The 17,495-nt window shown below is 26.2% G+C and overlaps 2 protein-coding genes across 3 annotated transcripts; one reads left to right on the top strand and one right to left on the bottom strand.

The window, feature by feature from the left end:
- Positions 1–10,486: 10,486 nt before the first annotated feature.
- On the top strand, positions 10,487–11,492 carry LOC126553433 (uncharacterized). Of its 2 annotated transcripts, none has more exons than XM_050208599.1 (4): positions 10,487–10,552; positions 10,622–10,735; positions 10,834–11,042; positions 11,294–11,492. In XM_050208599.1, exons 1-4 carry the CDS (start codon positions 10,502–10,504, stop codon positions 11,448–11,450), a joined length of 531 nt encoding a protein of 176 aa, XP_050064556.1. In that variant the 5' UTR covers positions 10,487–10,501; the 3' UTR covers positions 11,451–11,492. The 2 variants fall into 2 exon arrangements, with proteins under 2 accessions (XP_050064556.1, XP_050064555.1); XM_050208598.1 differs by having other exon boundaries at positions 10,831–11,042; positions 11,294–11,487.
- A 3,011-nt stretch (positions 11,493–14,503) lies between these two features.
- Positions 14,504–15,277, bottom strand: LOC126553429 (uncharacterized). The gene is made up of 3 exons (XM_050208595.1): positions 15,260–15,277; positions 14,953–15,164; positions 14,504–14,702 (listed from the first exon to the last, which is right to left on the bottom strand). The coding sequence occupies exons 1-3, from the start codon at positions 15,275–15,277 to the stop codon at positions 14,546–14,548; spliced, it is 387 nt and encodes a 128-aa protein (XP_050064552.1). The 3' UTR covers positions 14,504–14,545.
- Positions 15,278–17,495: the final 2,218 nt, after the last annotated feature.

Genomic DNA, 17,495 nt, shown 5'->3' on the forward strand with positions numbered 1-17,495 from the left:
GGGATGTGACTGTGCACTGGACTGTTGGAGGGACAGAAGCCAGTTGTACGGTGGCGTCCGAGGTGTCGTTGCCTCAGTTGCCACTGTTGAGTTGTTCTGAATTGCTACATTGTGTTATTTTTTTTTTTTATTGTTACGTTGTGGAAATAAAGTGATTTAATTTAATTTAATTAAATTTAACATATTTAATATTTTCCCCAACAATGCTTTAATAGGATAAAAATATTTTTCCTGTATATTATTGTTCCTCAGCAATAATTTACCGTGTTATATGCGCCCCGTAAAAATATGAGCAAACACATATTTAATATGTTCACTAGAACAACACAATTTTGGCTGAATTTATTTAAAAATGTAAAAATTATTAATTGTATTATACATTTTTAATTTTTTGAACAATTATACCAATTGCTTCAATATCAATGTTATCGGATAAAAAACAACCGATAAGTCTGTATGTAGATCATTTGTAACATGGAATGCAAGGCCAATCACAAGGAAGTCATTCAATATTTACACAATATTTACATAATATAATATTCATAATAAATAAGTAGTTGCATATGTAGGTACACACAAAATTACAAAATGTAAATTTTATATTATTGTAAATATTTAGTTAGAGATTTTAATTTAATTATAATAACATCAAAGTTCTAATCATGATATCAAACACAATTAGTAAGTATTTTAAATATGTCCAATTGTATCAGTAAAAAATTATCATAATATATTCAGAGTATATTAAAATACCTAAATGAGCTATCAAGATATTGTATATGGTAAACTAAATTTAAAAGCAAATTCATTATTTTTGAAAAACTATCCATTTTTATAACTTAATGTTCATAAATGTGAAGATATTTGAAATATGTACAATTTTGATATGTAAGGACTAAGAATCAATATTAACTATGACAAATTGTTGTCATTTAGTAAATTTTAGTATACATTAAAATAAACCAGCAATCAAGATATTGTGTATGAGTGTACCTATGGTAAACTTAATTTCTATTTCGCTATATTTATTATTCTATTAACAAAATGTATACCTAAATTCATAATAGTTTAATCCATCATCTTACATATGATACGCTGCGTGAAGAAACATGTCTTGTTTCATAGCTAAAACTCCGTGCATTGCTATTTTGTCATCGGCAAAGTAAAATAGGTATGTATGTAATAATTATATTTAATTTTAATGTAACATGTTAAATTGTACTTGGTACCTACAGTTCAACTTCTAACCTTAAAATATAATATCAAAAAATAATTGATTGTACATTATATGTGTTATAAGTGTGCTGTGTGTTCATAATAAAAAAGTATTACCTACTACATTATAAGTACCTACTTACATACGTACAGTCGTACATATTAAACCAAACTAACGATTTTGTTTTTTACTGTTATACATTATAGTTATTAATAAGTAAATAACAAACAACCATTATTATTTTCTGTGCTTCTAGTTTTATCGACGTCATCTGTAACTATAATTCTGTCTTTAAAAAGTAAAATTGCATTTATAGTTACTGATGGTGGAATGGCTGGTTTTCTTCCACCCTTGTTCGCAGTAAGTTCGCGATCGATCACAATTTGTTATTAAAAGATCAAAATATAATTAAAGTAAAATCACTTCAAACAACAAACGTTAATGATGACAATCAAAACGTCACTAAAAACAAAATATTATTCGGAAAAGATTTGTTTTAATATCAATACAAGAAATCGTACATATGATTGAATTATTGAAATAAGATAATGCTGATAATAAACTATAAATAAACGGTGCCTAAAATTATTCTTCATAATGTGGTTATTATTAGATGCATAATTGTATATAATACTTTAGTAATAATAAAAATTATCATACTAATAACAAGTACCAAGATAAAAATAATGTAATGAAGGGTTTTTGTCAGGGCAATATTTGTTGATTATAATTTAAAATATTCACGTTCAAAAAAAGTTTTGTAGATAATCTGCTTATAATATTAATATAAATAAATCGACGGATCGGCATCACAAATGTTCAGCAATCTAAACTACTGTATTATGGTACACCATGAATTAATAGGTACAATTATTCTAAGAAATTCAATAGGACATAATGATATGCCAAAAGAGGAAATAGAAACTGGCAGTTATTTGACGATAAAAATAAAAATTTGATTCCAGTCAATAAATCGATAAATGTATCTTGTAAGTTTTCTATACCTTTAATTAATGTAAAGGACCTAAAAAAAAAAATGTTTAATTTTACTTCGCTGTGCTATAATATTATATCGTGATAATGGGAGTGTTGAAGTCTCCCAAAAAATTATTGTCCCAATAAACAGTTCTTTCAATATTTTGAGAATTGGTTATTGGGACAATTATAATTAGATAAACATTTTATTGGGACAATTATCATTTGGATTTATGGACGTATTAGGAAAATAAAAAATATACAAATAGGAACATATCACTTCTGTCAAAAAATTATTGTCCGAGTAAACAATTCTTCAAATATTAATAACACTGGGAGCGTTGTATGTCATTATTAAATGTCCGGAAAGTAAGATAGATTTTACTATTTTAGTGATTTAACCGCCAAGCCCTGTCATTACCCTGATTATGAATAGCATTAGGAATTTAGGAGTTTATTTTTAGTTTTTGTATAATCGTATTCTAAATTCTTCTTTTGCGTTTTACACTAAGACACTAAGTACTAGCAACTAGGTAATAATTTAGGATTGATTGTTGTTTATAAATGTTTTTCAAATATAATTTTAACATTAAGTAACATATTTTCATAAGATAAATGAATTCCAAACATCCAAACAAGACAAATATTATTGAAGACGAAGAAGTTTTGAATTCTAACCAAGTTAGTTATTTTATCTAGAAAACTACAAGTTAAAAATCTAAGTTATTGTATTATAAAAAAATTTAAAGATAAACAATATATAATTTCACAGCTATCAATTTAAGTTATACTGTTTTATTTTCATAGGACCCAAATGTTCCTCATGAAATTAGTAGGACATTATTGAAAGTGCAACTAAATAATTAAAACCAATTTTAATTAGTTATCAAACATATTTTTTGCTCGTGTAAATTAGATCCTAATCAACCCTGAATGTTGTAAGTACATTGTGGCTGTTTTTTTTTTTAATCTTAGTTTATGTTATATACTTAAATCATCATTGATACTATACTCTATTCATGTTAATTATACCAAAAGCATGTACTTATTACAGACCAGTGGCGCCGATCCCTATATCCAGGTATTGCAGTATAAAAACTAAATTAAGAACTACTATGAATGAAAATCGACTGCAGAATCTCATGATGATTACATGTGAGCCAGATTTACACATCAACAGAGAAAACGTCATTGATTATTTTCCAAAAAAAGCGACAGACTGTTAAAACAATTACAATACTAATAATAAACTCTACATTTTTTTATTAAAGCTAATTATAATTTTAATTTTTTTAAATGAGTTGAGAATTTTGTAAGAAATTTAAACAATTTTTTGAATTTGTATTATAATTTATAACTTTTATACCCATATAGTGTATTATGAAATATGTATGTATTATTAATATAATATAGGAACAGAGTATTTAGTAGCAGGTGGTAACTATTTTTTTTATAGTAAGTTACATTATATGGAGTTTTGTTAGTAGTATAAATATGGGGCGTCTGGCTCCATTTTTCAGAGGAGATGAAAAAAGTTTGAGGGGGTATGGTCCCCTTGCAGTGTAAGAAATTCCCGCTGTAAAATGGAGCCAGACGCCCCATGGTTTTTCTAACCATTTCTTAGTATAAATATGGGGCGTCTGGCTCCATTTTTCAGCGGAGATGAAAAAAGTTTGAGGAGGTATTGTCCCCTTGCAGTGTAAGAATTCCCACTGTTAAATGGAGTCAGTCGCCCCACGTTGTTTCAGGGAAACCATGAGGCGTTTGGCTCCATTTTTATAGGGACACAAAAAATGTTTAAAGCGGAATGTCCTTCTTTCAGTATAAAAAATCTCCCTATTACTTTTACTGAAAATAAAACATGATTAGTTATTAGTTAAACGAATCATTTTCGTTTAAATTTCTGAAATAAATAAAATCATTTTTTTTATTATCATTTTGTTTATTTATTTTAAATTAATTAAAAGTATTTAACATTAAGTATTTTAAATAAATCAGTTTTTTAATATTATTCACACTAGTTTTCTTATTTCTCTAGTAAAAGGTACATATTCAACAATGCGATCATGAATTAATAAGCAATAAGCAGTTACACCTGTAAGAGATTCCGATGCTTCAATTTCCAATTGCACATCTACTGATGATGCTGTAGCCGAATCGTTCTGTTTTGAAGTATCGATAACTACAATTGGTGCGTTCGATAGAAAAGTAGAGGGACTTAATAAGGGGTTTCGTATATTTTTTTCATAGTACGATTCTTGAAACGATGTATACATATCATATAATAAGGTGAAATTATTTTTCGTAAAATCTAAATTCAAATTATCATATGGATAAGCTATTGAGTTAAGAAATACTTTAACGTTTGTTATATTACAGTGATCAAATATACTACAATCTTTTTCTAACGAATTTTTACGTCCTTTTTGTAATCCAATTATGATAAATTGTGGTTTTTCTAATTTTGATGCTGTCTTCAAGTTCCACACTACTTTTTTTGTGGTTCCGAGTTCAGGATATTCAAAAGTTTCAAAAGATCTGAGCGGGATAAACAAACTTTTTTCTTTTTCAATAAGTTTTAATAATTTTAACCTTTCTTCATCATCAACAGTAATATGTGGAACCTTCCAAACTATTTTATTCAAATCAACTTTTCCAGAATTTGTACTTGCACTGGTTATTACCTTTAGAGCGTTTAAATCGTTATGACATCGAGTTAATATTAGTTCTAATCTAGAATTAACTAATATCTTTTTAAAGTCTTCAAATAGACCTAACCAATATTTCAACGGAATGCATGCACTAAATTCTCCATTATTATTTGCTGGGTTTGAACTATTTTTAAAAATCCAACCAGCATTTTCATAACAATTATAATTATCAGGTGTACCTGATAGATAACCTTTTAACGAACTGGTAATACCAAGTACACGTGTTCTATCTACTTCTATTCCATTGATTTCAAGTCGTATTTGATCAAAGAGATAGGAAAAACCGTTATTAGTAAGTTTTACTTTTCCAGCATCTGATACTTGACCTTCTAAATATATAAAGCTTTCATTCAGATATGGATAAACATCTGTTTGTTGAATTGATATACGTATTTCATCGTTATTATTAAATGAAGTTGTATACGGTGTATATGAATGATATTCGATTTTCGTAATTTTAGAATCGGTTTCAAACGGCGAACTTATATCTACAATATCACTTTCAGGCATTCTGCTTTAATTTATAACCTAAAGCCTTTAAAATTGTTATATTTTTCGTTGTTATTTTGTTTACTTTATTCGATGTTACCGGTACCGCTTTAGTCTTTTGACTAACAAGATTTATTTTATGTAATGTGCTTATATTAAATTTTAATCCCATATTAAGATCCGTAACGTTTAATATGTAGATTGATTATTAATTTCTCACCTAAATTGTTTATCGGATTATGATCTTGATCAACTAATTGTATAGTTATTGAATCGATATTTGTTTTATTTAATTTGTAATATATTAGGTTATTTGGTGTTTGAATCAGCTTAGACCCTATGTTCTCACTAGGGGAAAACTCATAAATTGAATGACTTGACATGTGGTTGTTGAATGAACCTTGAGCTATATTACACATTACTTTTATTGAGTAAACACTGATTAAATTTGTCACTTTCTGTGATCGATGACCCTCAATGTGCATATTGTGTGGTTCATAACTTTTTTTTTCAAACCCCAATAAAGGTCCTATACTGTTCTTTACGTTAAAACGTATTATACCATTACTGAATATGGTTGTTCTAAAATCTATTTGATCAATCCCGATATCAAAAGTTATTTTCTCTGTCGATTTTATTCCAAAGTAATCTTTATCAAAATTTGATTTTTAATATCCTTAATATCGTAACACCCCTTTTTCAGTGTGATATAACAGATTGGAAATTTATTATTATTTAGTAAACGATCGGGGTTTTCTAAATATATTTCGAAGTTGTTATTAGTTTCGTTTATGTTTGCAAATGTATTATATGTTTGCAAATTTAACAAAGCAATTTCCGAGTCATCGTATACATCAATTGGTGGACAATAATGTACAGATAATGTGGTTGTATTACCAGATAAACTTAAAGTAACTGATTCTTGCATTGTAAAAAATTAAGACATAAATGTCCACAATTAAATGAATTAAAATCTTGATAATTTGTGTAGTTATATTTAATTTTGTTTCCTTTAAAATAGTTTTGTAGTTCAATCGGTGGAGGTAAATCACCGAAGCTATCAAAATATTCAACCTTATCTTTAATTTTATAAAACGCTACCCAATGACTTCCATTACCTGAAGATAAGTCTAAGTTTAATATATCACATTCGATTGCGAGAGGTTTTTTAGGTAAGTTATCACGTGAAAATACTCCGCGGAAATGACTGATATTAAACTTTGTAACGTATTTTATAATATCTCTAGAAGTTAGTGGTCTGTTAGGTAGCGTATTCATCAGTTTTTTTTCCTTGATCCATTATTATTTAAATATAATCCATTACCTTTCTTTCTTTTTGAATTTTGTATTGCATTATACACACTGGCACTTCCAGACATTAAACTACCAAGTGCTGATAATCCTGCAAAAATAAGTATTAAGGGAATTGCACCACCTGACTGACCTGGTGTTAAAATCAACCTTTTACCAACATTTTTTTTTTTTTAACGTTATTTTTTTTTCGCCAACAGTATACCATTTATTTTTATTTTTGTAGTACGTTTCCGTTTACGTTTACAACCCATTCCTATTTTTCTTTTAGCTTTCATTGCGTTTATTACGGTGTACGCAACGATTTTCTCTTTTCTAGGTGTATCTTTTGCTTTAAATCTTTCCCAAGCCTGAAGTTCTAACACTTTATGTCTATCTTCTAAATGTTTTCTAGTTGCATGCAAAATATCGTGATCGTATCATGCAGTATCCAACGGGTTTATTCCTTTATCACCACAATCTAGTCACTTTTTTTAATTTTGCACCATGTCAACAATACTAATAGTTTGAAATACGAGCTTCAAACGGATGACTATTTATAAGTGAGTTTACAAATCCTTTACCAATCTTACCTGATTTACACTTATGAGTTGAAGGTATCATTTATAACTGATTATAAAGTAAAAATTCATGAGTATTTATACGAAAAAATGAACTTGATTGAGCAGAAAGATAAATTAGATATTACAAATGTCGATGTTCAGATAGAAAAAAAACCATCAAAACATAGATCATTATTACCTGATACCATACGTGCTATATTAGTTGGTCCTAGTGGTTCAAGAAAAACTAATATAATGTATAATTTAATTACCCATGAAAACGGGTTAAGATTTGAAAATATTTATCTATACTCTAAAACCTCAAATCAAGAAAAATATGTTTTGTTAAAAAAAATAATAGATGATATAAAAGGTGCTAATTTTTTCATTTTTACAAGTGCTGATAAAGTTATAAAACCAAACTTAACTAAAAAAAATTCCATTATAATTTTTGATGACGTTATATGTGGTCCGCAGTCAGTAATCAGAGAATACTTCTCAATTTATAGACTGTTGTATTAAGCAATACTGTAAATTCGTAGTCACGGCATATTGTAATAATATAAAAATTAGAACATAGGAAGTATTAACTATAAACATACACTACGTAAACATTTTTAAATAGACACTATTTTAAACAATAATTAACATAGGTATAAGAACAATAATTGTAATAACTTTTAGCATGTAAGCAATAAATATGTGTAAGTAGGTTAAGATATGGATATATATATATAGGGTTATGATTTTATGAATAAAGAGAGACCAGAGAGTGAGTGGTCGTGTGACTCGGCCACTGCTTAGGGCTTAGATTCTCTAAAGTGTAATATTGAATTCTGTTGTGGTTTATGTCTATATGTACGATTTGATCGGCGTATACGACAAAGTGGCGCCCAACTAAGGCTCGTTACCTACCGAAGTTTAAATTGTGTGTGTGTGTGTGTGTTTTTACATTTTTTTGTGTACAATTGTCTGAACATACGAACATTTTATTTTCGTTATTTTACGAAACCAAGTCTGCGCGTATATATTTGTGTATACGATTGACTGTACGGATTTGAGAAGTTTTTTCGAAGTTGATTTTCGACAACAAGCTAGGAAGAACGTTTTCTTCTTCTAACACAGTCAAATTCAACGACATTATTGAAGCATTTGACGGAAAGCAGAGGAAGTTCCCTGAATCCAGAACGCGGTCAATCTCGACAGCAACATCGTTCAGAGCGATATCGAGAACATCAACAGGGGTAAGTATACTCAATTTTACTTCAAAGAAAATTTTTTTTTGTTGTTGCACACATAATATTTTTTTTTTATATATTAGAGTACCCATTATACTAGAAAAATAATTCCAAAAATTCTTCATACTGTAAAATTTTTTTTTTTTCGAATGGATAAAATTTTAAATTTTAAAGGACATGAGCAAAAATAACATCTTAGAATTTTCAATAACAACGTTAACAGAGATTTACAATAAAAAAAAACCATTTATAACTGATTATAAAGTAAAAATTCATGAGTATTTATACGAAAAAATGAACTTGATTGAGCAGAAAGATAAATTAGATATTACAAATGTCGATGTTCAGATAGAAAAAAAACCATCAAAACATAGATCATTATATTTGTTAAAATCAAAATCGATTGTAATTATTTTTAACGGATGAGGTTAATTTTTCAATATTACCGTGTTACTAATTGCGAACTATTAGTATTTTGTAAGAACTTATATTATTTTATTATTTTACTTAATATAAACTGATAATTGTTTTTATACATAAATAGTTGAAAATACATTTCGTTAATTTTACATCACTAACTGCGTCGTGTATATAAGTTATATCATGGTTTTGATTACAATTGAATCATGAGTTTCCTTCAACGATAAAAATCTACCATTTTTAATATATAACCTAATTTATGGTTTAATATAATTTCATTACTTTTAAAATTAATTAATTTTAAATAAAATACTCTATTATTATCAGTATCGTATGCAGTCATATTCAACATTATATTTGTATTAAAACCTAATCTTTGTAAAATGTTTTTATCTGAATTACCATTCCATAGTAAAATAATTGCATTTTGGTTATTAAAATCAAGATAGTTTTTTAAAAAGCTTGTAGTTAGGTTCGACGTTTTTGATTTCATAGCTAAATGTAATTCGTTTAATATAACTTGAAGCTGATCTGGTTCTTTTCAAAAATTTTTAGTAGCAAATCTCTAGTTTTTATATATGAATAATTATTCATTAATCTTATTCTTCCATCAGGTGATATTATTAGAGGTCGACCTCGTAGACGAATAATTTCAGATTTTACGTGAGTCTGTGATATAGCTGCAGAAATAAGTATTAAATCTGTACGTTGATAGTTGCTGAATTCAAAATCAATTATAATTATTTTATTTTTTGGTTTTTGCCTGTAATTAAACAACATCAATTAATAGTATCATAGTATTATTTTTATCTATATTACTAAAATATATTTTAATAAAATAAAATACTGATTTCATAATTTTTTATTTTATATAAAATTTAGATTATTGAATGTACTTTATATATTTTATGATTTATTTTTTTTATTTATGCGTAATATGAATTTATTTGATATTAAATATTTCATTATTCATCTGATTTTTATTTCACTGAAATTTTGTAAATTATAAAACATATTTATTTATAATCAATAATATAAATATTTTATAGACACATAACTTATTATTTTTAAAAAAATATATAAATAAATATGATCATATCTTTTTTATTTGTTCACTAAGACTAACCGATTCACTAGCAGCTTAATTAATCTATAATGATATAAACAATATTCAAATAAAATAATAATTTTTAACTTTGATTTTATATCATATATTTTTTAATCTGATCGTGTTTTACTATGCCATACTTTAATAAGTCATATTTATTAACTTTTATTGTATATATATATTTGTATATATATTTGTATATATAGATTAGGTAAAACTATGATCACACCATATGATACCACAACCTTACAAATCTGTATATAAGTGATCAGTAGATATTGATTATAGTTAGTGTTAAATCTCAACATTGTCTATAAATTTTATGTTTCGTCGTTTCATACCGTAATATATCCGTTTGCTACAAGTCGATAACAAACCAAGTAACACAATTTGATCAGGTAAATGTTTTTTAAACAATCTGTTATATTAAAAATTAAACTTATACTGATTATCATTTATTTAAGGTATATTTAATATATATATAAAATAATATGTCGTACTATACTAATGTATCTGCAGGCGAAAGCTCTTCAAATGATGATGTAAGTACCTATACCTATTTGTTTATGTATGTGTGTGTATGATATTAATATATTATTATTAAATAATAGAATGAAAGTAGTATGCTATCAACACTATCATCTTCTTTAAAACCGGTAAAAATGCAGAATAAAAAAAGAAAAAATGATACTGAACCAAAAGTTAAAATGTCTAAGGCTGGAAAGGTAATAATTTGTATTGTATTATTTTTTTAAATATTACACACACACACACACACACCACACATTCATTTTTAATATAAATATATATGAATGTATAGCAGCGAACAGAATCAATAGAGACGTACAAGGATGCCTTAGCTAGTGTAATTTCGAAAGGAAATATTGAAGATAACATTTCTAACTCAATAACATTGACGGAAGGAAATTACAAGTATACGATTCGGTGTCCAGTAGCGCCAAAATGCGATGACTACTACGTCATTCAACATTATAAAACTAGTGTTATAAAGGACATTCCGTCACTTGAAAGGTAAAAACCATAATAAAAAAAACCAATGATTAAATGATGAACTATAGTTAAACAACAGCGATACAATCATTTATTGATCACCAGATTATTTTTTTAATTTGACCGTTACCTATTATTATTCAACACAAATAAATTATTAAATTCTAATTAAAATAATAAGATTGAGGATTTTATCGTTGATATTTAACTATAACATGATTAAATAATAAAACATATTACGAATATTATTAAATAATGATTTTTTATAATAGATGGAAACATTCTGAAGCTAGTGTGAAGTTGTATACTAGCAATAACTTTCCTGCTGATAACGAAATATCGATCAAAATAAATGAACTTATTCGCACAATTTTAAATCGATGTTCATCGGATCCAAAACGGAAGATTGTGAAAAACAGTAAAAAATAAAAATGCAAATATATTATTATGTAAAAATTTTTTATTGGTAGTATAAATTATGACATTTAATAAAATTATTAAAATTGATAAAATTAATTAATCTTATTCTTTTACTATAATATTGAAATCAATTCTTAGAGTAATTATAACAATTATAATGGTATAAAGTTCAATACAAATTTTATTTTAAATCGTCATTAAATCATATAATATCATATCTGATAGTGAATTATTGTGGAATTGAAGTATTTCATATATAAAACAAGAATCATCTTTCTGTATACAACACATGCTAAAGTCAAAATTTTGAATATACTGATTAGTAAAATCATTTCGCTGACAAGATGATGGTAGAATATTGATGTCTGCTCTAATTAATGAATATACGGTATCAAAAGTTGACTGATATGAAACCAACTTTTTCTGCTTTTCTACAATATGTGAATCGATACATTGTTGTAATTGTTTTAAACGATGTAAATCAGTATATGATAAGGTAATAAAATGATCATTAAATGCAATTTAATAGTTAACTGATTTAAATTGACTGAATAATATATGTTATCAGTTATTTTCACACGTTTACAATTAGTATGTAGATTATTAGTTATTGAACTATAATTGCTATCACACATTAGTGTACACCACTGAAGTAAATCGAAGGTTAACAATTTTTTAGTAACATTACATTCTAGTATTACAATAACAGAAATCGTTTTATTAACCAAAAATCCAACCGTTACACTTTTCTTGTTAAAAGGTCTAATACTGAATATTGATTTTGCGACAACAATTGATGGATTCATATTGTATGACGACGTGATCTTTTTGATATAGACGATTTCTGATGATAATTTTTAAAAACGAATAGAAATAAATGTAATAAATGAAATAAACGTAAAACACAGATGTTATTTACACATATATGATCGTTACAACACATATTTATAAACTAAGTGTATTACTTGTACATGTATGGTTATATACTAAACTGATCACATTAAAAAAAATTGAAGTGAACGTGAAATCAAATCAAATAACGTGTGGAAGGGAGAATTACTTACCTGATCTGTCGAACCCGAAACTGCATTTTTTTTAAATCTAATATATTTAATTATAATTAGACGCGTTATCTTACTTGACAACAAGTTCACGAGGTATAAAATCAAATATTAACACATTTAAGTTGATTAATTCAATATTTATTTTGAAATACAAATAAATTATAAAAGTAATAAGAAACATCAAAGTAAACTAACAAGTAATATCATTTGATTTAGACTTACAATCACAAACATGGCTAGCTTTTACTTATTCGTTTTTTACATTTTCTATAAATTCATTTCCTTTACATAGTAATACAAATATACATTTAGGATTCCATTTTGCGTGTTCGACCCATGGTATATCATCGTTTGACCATTTTTGTAAGACAAGTCCACAGAAAAAACATTCAACTATATCACCTACACCGGTATATTTTAAACCAGATTCAGCTAACGAATATTTATTTTGACATGAAGTAGATGGATATGAGTTATATGTTTTTAATCTTGACATAAATGTGGTATAATCTGAATGTACTGGATATGAATTATTTCGTACTAAATAAACTAAAGATAGAAAATCGTTGGAAAATTTCTGTAAATTCATGGTTACAATAAAGCTTAAGATAAATACTTTTAAAAAACAAATCAATAAGCTAATTTACCAGAGAAATAATAAAAAAATATATAACAAGACTTAATTAAGATGTATATCAAGATAAATACTTAAAAAAAACAAATCAATAAGCTAATTTACCAGAGAAATAATAAAAAAATATAACTAGACTTAATTAAGATGTATATCAAGATAAATACTTAAAAAAAACAAATCAATAAGCTAATTTATCAGAGAAATAATAAAAAAATATAACACGACTTAATTGTTCAACCGTTAGTAACAAACTAAATGTTTTAAATTAACACGAATAGAAATAAATGTAATAACTTAAATAAACGTGAAACACAGATGCTATTTACACAGATATGATCGTTTCAACGCATATTATTGTATAAACTAAGTATATTAGTTGTGCATGTATAGTTATATACTAAACTGATTATATTAAAAAAATTGAAATGCATGTGAAATCAAATCAAATAACGTGTGGAAGGGAGAATTACTTACCTAGATTTTTTTTTTTCAGAAAAACCATGGGGCGTCTGACTCCATTTTACAGCGGGAATTTCTTACACTGCAAGGGGACCATACCCCCTCAAACTTTTTTCATCTCCGCTGAAAAATGGAGCCAGACGCCCCATATTTATACTACTTTTGTTCAATAGCGGTTGTCCGTTGAATCTTTTTGATTATATTTATATTATATATACATAGAAAAAAAATGTTAGTAATGACTGTAATAATTTTGAGGGTAGGGTGGGGCTACAGCCCACCATGTCACCGGTTTATGTACTCCACTGTTCGCCTTACACGGCCTTGCTGATAATCATTAAATTTAATTATTACTTGTAGTTATTAAAATTATAGATCTGATAGGTGGAAAAAAATTGAGGGCAATCACTCAACCTACTGGGGGGTAGGTGGGTGAGTCTTGCTTTGCAGGTATGCTTTGCAATACCTCTAAAAACTGACTTCGGCGCCACTGATTACAACAATGTATCGATTCACATATTGTAGAAAAGCAGAAAAAGTTGGTTTCATATCAGTCAACTTTTGATACCGTATATTCATTAATTAGAGCAGACATCAATATTCTACCATCATCTTGTCAGCGAAATGATTTTACTAATCAGTATATTCAAAATTTTGACTTTAGCATGTGTTGTATACAGAAAGATGATTCTTGTTTTATATATGAAATACTTCAATTCCACAATAATTCACTATCAGATATGATATTATATGATTTAATGACGATTTAAAATAAAATTTGTATTGAACTTTATACCATTATAATTGTTATAATTACTCTAAGAATTGATTTCAATATTATAGTAAAAGAATAAGATTAATTAATTTTATCAATTTTAATAATTTTATTAAATGTCATAATTTATACTACCAATAAAAAATTTTTACATAATAATATATTTGCATTTTTATTTTTTACTGTTTTTCACAATCTTCCGTTTTGGATCCGATGAACATCGATTTAAAATTGTGCGAATAAGTTCATTTATTTTGATCGATATTTCGTTATCAGCAGGAAAGTTATTGCTAGTATACAACTTCACACTAGCTTCAGAATGTTTCCATCTATTATAAAAAATCATTATTTAATAATATTCGTAATATGTTTTATTATTTAATCATGTTATAGTTAAATATCAACGATAAAATCCTCAATCTTATTATTTTAATTAGAATTTAATAATTTATTTGTGTTGAATAATAATAGGTAACGGTCAAATAAAAAAATAATCTGGTGATCAATAAATGATTGTATCGCTGTTGTTTAACTATAGTTCATCATTTAATCATTGGTTTTTTTTATTATGGTTTTTACCTTTCAAGTGACGGAATGTCCTTTATAACACTAGTTTTATAATGTTGAATGACGTAGTAGTCATCGCATTTTGGCGCTACTGGACACCGAATCGTATACTTGTAATTTCCTTCCGTCAATGTTATTGAATTAGAAATGTTATCTTCAATATTTCCTTTCGAAATTACACTAGCTAAGGCATCCTTGTACGTCTCTATTGATTCTGTTCGCTGCTATACATTCATATATATTTATATTAAAAATGAATGTGTGGTGTGTGTGTGTGTGTGTGTAATATTTAAAAAAATAATACAATACAAATTATTACCTTTCCAGCCTTAGACATTTTAACTTTTGGTTCAGTATCATTTTTCTTTTTTTATTCTGCATTTTACCGGTTTTAAAGAAGATGATAGTGTTGATAGCATACTACTTTCATTCTATTATTTAATAATAATATATTAATATCATACACACACATACATAAACAAATAGGTATAGGTACTTACATCATCATTTGAAGAGCTTTCGCCTGCAGATACATTAGTATAGTACGACATATTATTTTATATATATATTAAATATACCTTAAATAAAAATGATAATCAGTATAAGTTTAATTTTTAATATAACAGATTGTTTAAAAAACATTTACCTGATCAAATTGTGTTACTTGGTTTGTTATCGACTGATCACTTATATACAGATTTGTAAGGTTGTGGTATCATATGGTGTGATCATAGTTTTACCTAATCTATAAAATAACTGTGGTAGCGTTGTAATATGGCGTGATCATAGTTTTACCTATTCTATAAAAAAATAACTGTAGTCAAAGTTTAATATAGCGTGATCACATATCACACCATTAGATCAGACTATAAATCTGGTTCATAATCATTCAATATTTATAGACTTATAGTCATTTACAAAGTGCTCTTGAGTAGGTTATAGTCTATTATCCTCAGCCTTTCAGTACTTGTGTAAGTCACCGACTTTATTACAACACTATCATCAAGCAAGGTTTTTGATATTAGTTAAGTTTTATTAATAATTAATCTAAATTAAATACAATATTAATTTGAAGAAACAGTTTAGTTCTTAATTCATTTTTAATTGATAAACTAAAACCTACTTATTCAACGCAACAACATGTACCGAGGTTTTCATCAAACTATGCAGCAAAACAATAAGTAAGATAAAATACAAATATAATTAATTATAAATAAATATGTTTTAATAATTTACAAGATTTCAGTGAAATAAAAATCAGATGAATAATGAAATATTTAAAATATAAATTAATACATACGTATAATATGAAAATATAAATAAAATGAATAAATATAAAAAAATAAAATTGGTTGAATTCAAATCAATATTTAATATATATATACAATAAAAGTTAATAAATATGACTTATTAAAGTATGGCATAGTAAAACACGATCAGATTAAAAAATATATAATATAAAATCAAAGTTGAAAATTATTATTTTATTTGAATATTGTTTATATCATTATAGATTAACTAAGCTGCTGGTGAATCTACTAGTTTTAGTGAATAAATATAAAAGATATAATCGTATTTATTTTTTTATATATTTTTAAAAAAATAATAAGTTATGTGTCTACAAAATATTTATATTATTGATTATAAAAAAATATGTTTTAATATTTTACAAAATTTCAATGAAATAAAAATCAGATGAATAATGAAATATTTAATATCAAATAAAATCATATTACGCATAAATAAAAAAAATAAATCAATAAAATAAAAAATTATGAAATCAGTATTTTATTTTTATTAAAATATATTTTAGTAACATAGATAAAAATAATACTATGATACTATTAATTGATGTTGTTTAATTACAGTCAAAAACCAAAGAATAAAATAATTATCATTGATTTTGAATTCAGCAACTATCAACGTACAGATTTAATACTTATTTCTGCAGCTATATCACAGACTCACGTAAAATCTGAAATTATTCGTCTAAGAGGTCGACCTTTAATAATATCACCTGATGGAAGAATAAGATTAATGAATAATCTATATACATATAAGAGACCGCCCCGATTCACTCATCAACGCCCAGACCAAACCGCTGGGTATAGGGACTTCAAATTTTGTACAGAGGTTCCTTAAGCAACGTATAGGCGCAATAAGAAAGGATTTTTCAAAATTCGCATTTTAAAGGGTTGCTAAAACGGGGATTTTGAGATTTACGATGGAAATTTTGTTTTTAATTTTTGTTTATAAATGGTTGCTATAACAACTTGATTTATGTGTTAACACATTTATCACTTTATTATTACAGCTAATTAAAATTTTGTACAGAGGTTCCTTTTTTGTTTTTTGTTTATAAATAGTTGCTATAACAACCTGATTTATGTGTTGATACATTTACATTTAGTTATTTTTTTAAAGTTTGTATACATTTTATATAGCTATATATATATGTATTTTTTTTCAAATTGTTAATCGCTGTTCAGTGTATTGATACACTGTAAAGTGTATACACAGTGTAATTAATCTATATACATATAGCCAAAGTTATC

This window comes from Aphis gossypii, unplaced genomic scaffold (assembly GCF_020184175.1).
Source record: "Aphis gossypii isolate Hap1 unplaced genomic scaffold, ASM2018417v2 Contig00246, whole genome shotgun sequence".
In the NCBI taxonomy this organism is placed as follows: Eukaryota; Metazoa; Arthropoda; class Insecta; order Hemiptera; family Aphididae; genus Aphis; species Aphis gossypii.